Source organism: Triticum urartu, chromosome 7, assembly GCF_003073215.2.
Source record: "Triticum urartu cultivar G1812 chromosome 7, Tu2.1, whole genome shotgun sequence".
NCBI lineage: Eukaryota > Viridiplantae > Streptophyta > Magnoliopsida > Poales > Poaceae > Triticum > Triticum urartu.
Window position 1 is genome coordinate 497,137,567 of NC_053028.1, and position 11,114 is coordinate 497,148,680.

Genomic DNA, 11,114 nt, shown 5'->3' on the forward strand with positions numbered 1-11,114 from the left:
TTTTAATTTTAGCAGCCACTCGGGAAGTCGTGGAATGCTTTTCTTTTTCTCTTATTCCATATGGAATACAATCCGTTAAAATAAGAAGCAATAGGAGAATATTCGATCGTTCGCTCCAAAAAAGAGGGTCCTATTGAAAAATAAATCCCAAAACAGAAATAAGTAATTTTTAAAAAATTCAATTGTTTATCTATCTCTTACTCCAAAATTTCCCTGAAAAACAAATTTCATTTTTTTTCATTTAGATCACAACGGCGAGAAAAGACACAGATTTAACATTTTACGGTGCTGAAAGCCACCGGGGAAAACGTATGACAAGGGGAGGGTACATCAGCAACCCGAGGGGATAGGTGCTTCATCTCTTCTCTGCTCGCAGCAGGGCTGTCCTTGGCTTCTCTTGATCCCAACAACGGGGCTCCGGGCATGGGAACCCTCTCTACGATCTGCTTCCGCAGCACACCATGCAGCCTGCCGTACAGCATCTGCTTCACCTTCTCAAACGCCCTGTCCAATTTGTCCATCTGCACATGATATTTTGGAGATTCAGACGGCGTTTTAACATGATTTCAGAAGAAGAAAAGGACGGTGCGTGATATGAGTGCAACAACTTGCCTGCTCTGTGGCGTTCACATTGTACATGAAGAGCCCGTAGTATAGATCAAAACTGTCGCTCACCGTGTTCTCCGTCTGCGAAAAGGCGGCAAATATGATCGGTTAACAACAGGCTCTCAAGAACCAAAAAGGGTACTCTAGTGTCATTTTTCTTGCATTTCACTCTGCACTGCTTACCAGTTGCAGAAGGGTCTCGTAGCCCTTGGTGTTGATCGGTGTGGACTGGAGGTTTAGCTGCGCCAAAACCCTACATCACACGCACAACAAATGAACAGTTAACACTTCGGCTCTGCCAACCATAACCTACGCTGGTAAGACTGTTTCAGATTGGATAATCTGTTGCCCACCTCCCAATGGTGTGCGTGATGAACTGGCTTCCCGCAGCGTGGCGGTCGTGCTCCGCGCACGACATCTCCACCATCCGACACCCCTGCAAGCAACGGTTAGGATTGCGTGCCTTTCGTCAGTCCTGATCAGGAAGTAATCCCTGTGGTTAACCATCCTGGAGAGCGGAGAAGAAACCGAAATCCCGACCTCCTGCTCGAAGATGCTCAAGAACCGGTCGCACTTGGCCTTCTGAGCGCCTTCCTCCGCGACGCGAACCTTGTCGTAGACGAAGGGGAGATTTCTCCAGCCGTGCTTTCCGCTCTCCGGCCCGAACATGGGGTGTGTGCAGACGATGCCGAACTCCGGCGGTAGGATCTGACGGTATGGTACCGACCAATCATGGAGTTAAATCTTCAGTGAACGTCGTATTTCTAGGCATGGTAAATCGAATCATACCGAGGATGGCAGGTTTAGCTGGCGAGCACGGCAAATCCGTCCCGTCTTAGATTATTTTTCTAGTAGAAAAATAGCATGCTCACAAACTAAATTTACCATCCTCGTGCCAACATAAATTGCCATGCCTAAAAATTTGACGTCAGATTTTTTGTAGTATTTGAGTAAACTTAATGCAGCTGCACGGGTAGAGTTTGTACAGTGACACGTATGCTGGTCCCGTATGTTTGGCAGGATCCCGAAACTGCATTAACTCAACGTCACTGCTTTGAGATTTCAACCAGAGACAGCTGCTTTGAGAAGAAATAGTAGTGGCACTAGTGTGATCATCAATGGCGAGTACGGCTTGGCTTGAAGGTTCGTATCTGTACGTACCTCGAGGAGGAGGTTGCGGGGGAACTGCTTGACAGAGAGCACGTCGGCGACGATGGTGTCGGGGCGGAGTTTGGCGAGGGGGATGGCGCGGACGACGGACTCGGTGGAGAGGATGGAGCTGCAAACCAGCAGCACGTCCGGCTGCTCCTCGCACAGCGCCTCCAGGCTTCTGTTGTTGTCAGCATTTCACAGCATGATCGATCCACTTGCGATTGCATCCCAGCCGATGAATCGAGGAAAGATAGGTTGGTGGACTGGCATGGTTGGTCACCTGAAGAAGCGAATCCCGTGGGCGGCGCAGTAGTCGGAGTAGTCGGATCTGGAGGTGGCCAGCACGGCATGGCCCTGCCGCTGGATGCCCCCGGCGATGAACTGCCCGAAGTTGCCGAACCCGATGATCCCCACGCGCAGCGCCGCGGAATCCGGCGCATCCATCGTCGAGGATGCTGACGGCGACGGCGGCGGCTCCTCGCAGGCGCCACGGCACGGGGCGGCGAGCTGCTGCTCCTGCTCAGTGGAGGTCGTGGTGTCTCTTGGGGATTTGGCGCTGGAGGCGGCCGGCCTGATCGGCCGGAGGGCAGCGAGGGCGCAGAAGTCGGGGCTGAAGCGGCGCAGCAAGCTCGGCGTGGGCGTCGGCGAGGCGGCGGCGGGGGAGCCGTGGGAGGCGGAGCGGCTAAGGGAGGAAGCCATGATCGATCGACCGGCTGTTTACGAAGTGACGGTGACGTGTATGCTGTTCTTTAAGGTTAGGTTATCCGAATTACGTCTGCAGATCGGTCGGTCGGTCGGAGTTGGGTGTGGTGGGTGGAGGGAATTCAGCGCGGGGGGCGGAGGGTGGTGGTGGCGCGCCCTCGCCAGTTGTATACGTGTCGGCTCTCTTGTAGAGAGGCAGCTGGTGACTCGAAGGTCGATGGATGGATCGGGAAACAAAGATCGCTCGGTGGGAAGCAGATCACGAGGGGTAGATGGTGTGGATTCGTTGAGGAAAAATGGCGTTATCGGCGAGATCCGACGCGCGTAGCAGAGGACCACGTGGGCGATCAATAATCTCGATAGCAACTTCGTTTTGCCGGCTGATCCTGCCGCCACGGACGAGGGCAACCGAGCATGAGGATAGTGCGGGATTGTCGAAGCGTCCTGAGTTGGGACTTTCGCGGTTTCTTGCCTTCCTCCCTCAGTCTCTGTCACAGGCCCTGTTTGGATCATGGGGTTAGAGCTAGTTTGGGTTAGTTGGAGGCTCAAATAACTTAAAAGTATCCAAACAGGAAGGGTTAGAGTGGGTTAGTTTCATCTAACCCAACTATCCCGGTGGAAAGGTGCTTATTTGGGTTAGAGTGGGTTAGAAAATAACTCTAACTCTAACTGTGTTAGAGTATCCAAACAGGGCCACAAATGTGTGACGGTGACCTTCGCAGTTCGGCGGCTTTGTTGGCGACCGGTTCTTGTCACGGCTTGATTGCTTGCTCGTGTGAATATGTCTTCACTTGCGTGGCATTTCACATCAAGACCGTGCTATGTAAGGTGCTACTGGGATCGCGGAAGGTGATGACAATAATGCATGATGATTTTGATTTGGTAAGTACCGGTCTCAAGCTCCGGGGTGAATACTTAAGGTCTGACCCTAATATCTGGCAATGATGTTCTTTTTGTATTGTTATTTTGTTGTAGGCATTGCTCGGATTTTCTTAGACTGGATATTCTGGTGAAAACCCATGATCTGGCCTTCGGTGGTTGGACCTGGCAATGATGACGCTTGAGTGACATTCTCTTCCTAAAGGCATTGCTAGTGGAAAACCTTTTTCATTGTACTTGTGATGTCAAGAATGATTGATACGCATATGATCGTTCTTGTAACTTGTTGATCATTTGTTCCGATCACTTTAAGAAGAAAAAAAATTATGTGCAGACTCAGGCACAACACCAAGGGGGCAAAGGCCTCACCATGCCCATTCCTGTTTGGCCACCTTGGTGCCCAAAGAAGGCACTCGGGATAAATTGTCAAACAAAAATCTTGATTTTAAGCAGCAAAGGGGCCTTCCCCAGATATGAGAGCCAGGACAGGGTCGGCGACTAACAAAGACTTTGGTAAGCCAACCTGGAAGAGAAAATTCCTGAACGATTGAGGTGCCATGACACCACGTCTGGAGATCCGAAAGCGAGGCCGGAAGCATGTCCCGCAACCGCACATGTCATAGGTTCTTCTAGCCCAAATGTGCATCGGAACAAGTTGTTCCGACTCCATTCAGATAGCCAAGGGCACTATGGGCGATTTGTCTGAGTAGATCACAGATAACGAGGGAAACTCATCCTTAAGCAGGCGCCTCCCAAGCCACTAGTCGAGCCCGAATGGAGTACCCTCTCCATCACCTATGGAGATGCTAGAACCCATATCGATCTCATGCTTCATCTGCTAGTGAGACTTCCAAAACTAGGGTCCCTCTTCATTGTCACTGGCTAGGAGGAGGCGGTTCCGCAAATATTTAACCTTTACTAGTTGCAGTCATATCCTCCTTCATCCCTCAAGATCCTCCACACCCATTTTCAACATTAGAGCAACATTCATACGATGAGAGTCAAGAATGCAAGACCTCCTGGTCCTCAGGATAGCAGATATCCGCCCATTTCATCATGTGGTATTTTTTAAGGATGTTGACTCCCTGCCAGATGGAGCGAGATACCTCCTTCTCAAGGGATCCATGGACACCCTAGGGAGGAGGTACATCCCCATCATATACATGGGGGGACTAGATTGTCGGGAGTTAATTAGCATGGTTTTACTCCCCTTTGAGGTAAACCTGTCACGCCAAGGCTCCGTCTTAGCCTTGATTTGCTCTACTAGTGTATCAAGGTCCTTACTCTGGATCCTAGTGTCACTCGCAGGCACCGCTAAGTAGGTGATCTGGAAGGAACAGTTTGTAGTTGAGATTATCCACAATCCATCATTGCCCTTCAAGCGGGTAGCCCATGACCATCACTTCGCTCTTCATGAAGTTCATCTTGGGGTCAGAGATGGCCTAAAAGTAGAGAAGTTGGAACTTAAGATTGATAATATCAAGCTTCAATCCTTCTGCTATCACACGTGGTCCGGGGTATAGCTTAGTGATCTGGGGGAAGTGTGGACTCGGCATCGATCAGATGTGATCGGTGGCTCTCTATAGGGGATGGGGAGGGGTGGGGATTTGTAATCTAGGGTACTCGACTGGTACATCAAAGACTCGCACGGTAATAGCAGCGAGGCGTGCGGCAAGAACACCGCGACAAAACCAGGATTGGTGGTCTGACAAGTGTTTAGACAAGTGCGGAAGGAGCTTGAAGGTTTAAAGATGATGAGGACATATGTACCATGGTTTGGCGCTACACATGTTAAAGTTCCACAAATAATGACCAGCCACTAGAGCTTGCACACACGACTTAAATTCAATGCTCTGAAAGATGGGGGAATTTTAATGCAGAGTTCAAATAGATTGTCCAAATTAAACGAGCACTACTACATGGACGATGGTTGGCGGCGGATTCCTGCAGGGCAAAAAAATTGCAGCCATGTATCCCTTTTGTTCAGTGGGCTGCAGCTGTCGATCATGAGCGTCCGCCAACCATCGTGTGTACAATAGATTCGAAATTAAACTAAGAGCTGATACGTCCATTTTGCATCATGTTTATCTACTGTTATTTATAATGTTTTTATGCATAATAATGCCTTTTGGAGTAATTCTAATGTATTTTCTCTCATAATATGCAAGGTTCACACAAAGAGGAGAATTCCGGTAGCTGGAAATCTAGACTTGGAAAAGTTACGTCAGGCTACCTATTCCGCAAAACTCCAAATGAGCTGAAACTTCATGAGGAATTTTTATGGAATAAATAAGAAATACTTGAGCAAATAACTACCGGAGGGGGCCACCTGGTGAGCACAAGACACCAGGGCGCGCCTGGTTGTGCTTAGCCCAGCCCACCTCCGGTGCCCATCTTCTGGTATAGAAGTCATTTTGACCTAGAAAAACATAAGGAGAGGACTTTCGGGATGAAGCGCCACCGTCTCGAGGCGGAATTTGGGCAGGAGCACCTTTGCCCTCCGGCGGAGTGATTCCGCCAGGGGAACTTCCCTCCCGGAGGGGGAAATCATCGTCATCATCATCACCAACAACTCTCCCATCTTGGGGAGGGCAATCTCCATCAACATCTTCAACAGCACCATCTCCTCTCAAACCCTAGTTCATCTCTTGTGTTCAATCTTTGTACCGGTTCTATAGATTGGTACTTGTAGGTGAATAGTAGTGTTGATTACATCTTGTAGTTGATTATTACATGGTTTATTTGGTGGAAGATTATATGTTCAGATCCAATATGCTATTTAATACCCCTCTGATCTTGAGCATGATTATCATTTATAAGTAGTTACTTTTGTTCTTGAGGTCACGGGAGAAATCTTGTTGCAAGTAATCATGTGAATTTTATATGTGTTCAATATTTTGATTGTATGTATGTTGTGATTCCCTTAGTGGCGTCATGTGAACGTCGACTACATGACACTTCACCATATTTGGGCCTAAGGGAATGCATTGTGGAGTAGTTATTAAATGATGGGTTGCAAGAGTGATAGAAGCTTAAACCCTAATTTATGCGCTATTCCATAAGAGACCGATTGGATCCAAAAGTTTAATGATATGGTTAGGATTTATTCTTAATACTTTTCTCGTAGTTGCGGATGATTGTGAGGGGGTTAATCATAAGGTGGAGGTTTGTTCAAGTAAGAACAGCACCTAAAGCACCGATCCATCCACATATCAAATTATCAAAGTAGCGAACACAAATCAGACCAAGATGATGAAAGTGACTAGATGAAATTCCCGTGTACCCTCAAGAACACCTTGCTTATCATAAGAGACAATTTTGGCCTGTCCTTTGCCTAAAAAAGATTGGGTTACCTTGCTGCACTTTTGTTACTATTATCGTTACTTGCTCGTTACCAATTATCTTGCTATCAAACTCCTCGTTACTTACAATTTCAGTGCCTGCAGACATTACCTTGCTGAAAACCACTTGTCATTTCCTTCTGCTCCTCGTTGGGTTCGACACTCTTACTTATCAGAAGGACTACAATTGATCCCCTATACTTGTAGGTCATCAAGGCTCTTTTCTGGCGCCATTGCCGGGGAGTGAAGCGCTCTTGGTAAGTGGAAATTGGTAAGGAAAAATTATTACTACATGCTTAAATTTATTGTCACTTGTTACTATGGAAAACAATCCTTTGAGGGGTTTGTTCGGGGTATTTTTACCTCGACCGGAACCACAATTAGTCACCCCTCAACCCACTGCACCTATTGAAAATATTTAATATGAAATTCCTTCGGGTATGATAGAACAACTACTAGCTAATCCTTATGCAGGAGATGGAACCGAACATCCTGATATGCACTTGATATATGTGGAAGAAATTTATGGATTGTTTAAGCTTGTAGGTTTACCCGGAGATGAAGTTAACAAGAAGGTTTTCCCTTTATATTTGAAGGGAAAAGCATTGGCATGGTATAGGCTATGCGATGATATTGGTTCTTGGAATTGGAATCGATTGAAATTGGAGTTTCACCAAATAATTATCCTATGCATCTAGTTCATCATGATCGGAATTATATATATAATTTTTGGCCTCGTGAAGGAGAAAGTATCGCTCTAGCTTGGGGGAGGATTAAGTCAATGTTATATTCATGCCCCAAACATGAGCTCTCAAAGGAAATTATCATTCAGAATTTTTATGCTTGGATTTCTCATGATGATCGATCCATGCTTGATACTTCTTGTACTGGTTCCTTTATGAAGAAGACCATTGAATTCCGGTGGGATCTTTTGGAAAGAATTAAACGCAACTCTAAAGATTGGTAACTCGATGAACGTAAAGAGTCGGGTATTAAGCTTAAGTTTGATTGTGTTAAATCCTTTATGAATACCGATGCTTTTCAAAAGTTTAGCACTAAATATGGACTTAACTTTGAGATAGTAGCTTCCTTTTGTGAATCTTTTGCTACTCATGTTGATCTCCCTAAAGAGAAGTGGTTAAAATATCACCCACCTATTAAAGAATAAATTAAAGAACCAGCAATAGCTAAATAAGAAACTATAATCTATAATGTTGATCCAGTTGTTCCTACTGCTTATATTGAAAAACCACCTTTTCCTGTTAGGATAAAGGAACATGCTAAAGTTTCAACTGTGGTTAATAAAAGTTATATTAGAACAGCTAAACCAGCTGAACAAATCAAGGTAGAACCTAGTGTTGCTATGGTTAAGGACCTCCTGGTTGAAAATATAGATGTGCATGTTATTTACTTCTGTGATGAAGCTGCTAGAATTGCCAAACCCGATGAAAAAGATAAACATAGACATGTTGTCTCAGATAAAATATGAGATCACTGTTATCATGGTTTATGTGACATAGGTGCTAGCGTGAGTGCTATTCATTTTACCTTATATCAAGAAATTATGAATGATATAGCACCCACTGAAATAGAAGACATAGATGTTACTATTAAACTTGCTAATAAAGACACCATCACACCACTTGGGATTGTTAGAGATGTTGAAGTCTTGTGTGGAAAAATAAAATACCCTACTAATTTTCTTGTTCTTGGTTCCCCACAAGATGACTTTTTTCCCATTATCTTTGATAGACCTTTCTTGAACATCGTTAATGCTAAAATAGATTGTGAGAAACAAACTGTCGGTGTTAGCTTTGGTGATGAGTCTCATGAATTCAATTTTCCAAGTTTAGTAGAAAACCTCATAAAAAAGAATTGCCTAGTGAGGATGAAATTATTGGTCTTGCTTCTATTGTTGTGCCTCCTACTGATCATTTAGAATAATATTTGCTAGACCATGAAAATGATATGCATATGCATGAAAGAAGTGAAATAGATAATGATTTCTTTGAACAACGTCCTCTACTTAAACACAATTTGCCTATTGAAACTCTAGGAGGTCCTCCTCCACCTAAAGGTGATCCTATATTTGAATTAAAACAATTGCCAGACACTTTGAAATATGCTTATCTCGATGAGAAAAAGATTTATCATATTATTATTAGTGCTAACCTTTCAGAACATGAAGAAGAAAGATTATTAAAAGTTTTGAAGAAGCACCGAGCTGCTATTGGATATACTCTTGATGATCTTAAGGGCATCAGTCCCACTCTATGCCAGCATAAGACTAATATGGAACCTGATGCTAAACCCATTGTTGATCACCAACGTCGGTGAAATCCGAAGATGAAAGAAGTGGTAAGAAAGGAAATATTAAAACTTCTGGAAGCAGGTATAATCTATCTTATAGCTAATAGTAGATGGGTAAGTCTTCTTCATTGTGTCCCTAAGGAAGGAGGTATTACTATTGTTCCTAATGATAAGAATGAACTTATTCCACAAAGAGTTGTTACAGGCTATAGAATGGTAATTTATTTTAGAAAACTAAACAAAGCAACTAGAAAAGATCATTAACCTCTGCATTTTATTGATCAAATGCTAGAAAGATTATCTAAGCACACACATTTTTGCTTCCTTGATGGATATTCTGTTTTTTCACAAATACATGTTCCTCAACCTGATCAAGAAAAGACCACTTTTACTTGCCCTTTTGGAACTTATGCTTATAGAAGTATTCCTTTTGGTTTATGCAATGCACCTAATACCTTTCAAAGATGTATGACTGCTATATTCTCTGACTTTTGTGAAAAGATTATTGAAGTTTTCATGGATGACTTTTCTGTTTATGGGAAGTCTTTTGATGATTGTTTAAGCAATCTTGATTGAGTTTTGCAGAGATGTGAGCAAACTAATCTTGTTTTGAATTGGGAGAAGTGCCACTTTATGGTTAACGAAGGTATTGTTTTGGGCCATAAAATTTCTAAAAGAGGTATTGAGGTGGTCAAAGCTAAGGTTGATGCAATCGAGAAAATGACATGTCCTAAAGATATCAAAGGTATTCGTAGTTTCCTCGATCATGCTGGTTTCTATAGGAGGTTTATTAAAGACTTCTCTAAAATTTCTAGGCCTCTTACGAATCTTTTGCAAAAGGGTATTCCATTTGTTTTTTATGATGATTGCTTAGAAGCCTTTGAAACACTCAAGAAAGCTGTAATTTCTGCACCTATTGTTCAGCCGCCTGATTGGAACTTGCCTTTTGAAATTATGTGTGATGCTAGTGATTGTGCTGTTGGTGTTGTTCTAGGACAAAGAGTTGATATGAAACTGAATGTTATTCATTATGCTAGTAAAACTCTAGACAGTGCTCAACGAAATTATGCTACTACTGAAAAAGAATTCTTAGCAGTGGTGTTTGCTTGTGATAAATTCAGATCTTACATTGTTGATTCTAAAGTTATTGTTCACATTAATCATGTTGCTATAAAATATCTTATGAAGAAAGATGCTAAACCTAGACTCATTAGGTGGGTTCTCTTGCTACAAGAATTTGATTTGCATATCACTGATAGAAAAGGAGCGGAGGACCCCATAGCTGATAACTTGTCTAGGCTTGAAAATAATACTGATGACCCACAACCTATTAATGATAGTTTTCCTGATGAGCAATTAGCTGCTATAAATGTTTCTCATAGCACACCTTGGTATGCTGACTATGCTAACTATATTGTTGCTAATACATACCACCTAGCTTTACTTACCAACAGAAGAAAAAATTCTTCTATGATTTAAGACACTACTTTTGGGATGACCCACATCTTCATAAAGGAGTAGATGGCAGGGACAAATCCTACGAAAATGTCACTCTGAAGCTTATGGATGACATCATGCGGGAGACAGAACTACTCACAAGGTATTGCAATCTGGGTTTTATTGGCCTACTCTCTTCAAGGATGCTCGTAAGTTTGTCTCATCTTGTGATGAATGTCAAAGAATAGGTAATATCGATAAGCGTCAAGAAATGCCTATGAATTATTCACTTGATGTTGAACCATTTGATGTTTGGGGATTTGATTACATGGGACCTTTTCCTTCCTCTAATGGGTATACTCATATTTTGGTTGCTATTGATTATGTTACTAAGTGGGTAGAAGCTATTCCAACTAGCAGTGCTGATCACAACACCTCTATTAAAATGCTTAAGGAAGTTATTTTCCCTAGGTTTGGAGTCCCTAGATATTTAATGACTGATGGTGGTTCACACTTTATTCATGGTGTTTTCCGTAAAATGCTTGCCAAGTATGATGTTAACCATAGAATTGCATCACCTTATCATCCTCAGTCTAGTGGTCAAGTTGAACTTAGCAATAGACAAATAAAATTAATTTTACTAAAGGTTGTCAATAGGTCTCGGAAGAATTGGTCTAAGATATTAGA

General features: G+C 43.3%; 1 protein-coding gene across 1 annotated transcript; it reads right to left on the reverse strand.

The window, feature by feature from the left end:
* LOC125524361 (arogenate dehydrogenase 2, chloroplastic-like) lies at positions 1 to 2,626 on the reverse strand. The gene is made up of 7 exons (XM_048689423.1): positions 2,039 to 2,626; positions 1,768 to 1,936; positions 1,147 to 1,314; positions 960 to 1,042; positions 790 to 859; positions 613 to 687; positions 1 to 521 (listed from the first exon to the last, which is right to left on the reverse strand). Exons 1-7 carry the CDS (start codon positions 2,455 to 2,457, stop codon positions 273 to 275), a joined length of 1,233 nt encoding a protein of 410 aa, XP_048545380.1. The 5' UTR covers positions 2,458 to 2,626; the 3' UTR covers positions 1 to 272.
* Between the last annotated feature and the right edge of the window lie 8,488 nt (positions 2,627 to 11,114).

Excerpts from the sequence above, each read along its gene's own strand:
- LOC125524361 (XM_048689423.1), bottom strand. The coding sequence starts at position 2,457 with ATGGCTTCCTCCCTTAGCCGCTCCGCCTCCCACGGCTCCCCCGCCGCC. Across the intron at positions 860-959 it reads ATCACGCACACCATTGGGAG|GGTTTTGGCGCAGCTAAACC; the intron begins GTGGGCAACAGA and ends CGTGTGATGTAG. Across the intron at positions 522-612 it reads ATGTGAACGCCACAGAGCAG|ATGGACAAATTGGACAGGGC; the intron begins GCAAGTTGTTGC and ends TATCATGTGCAG.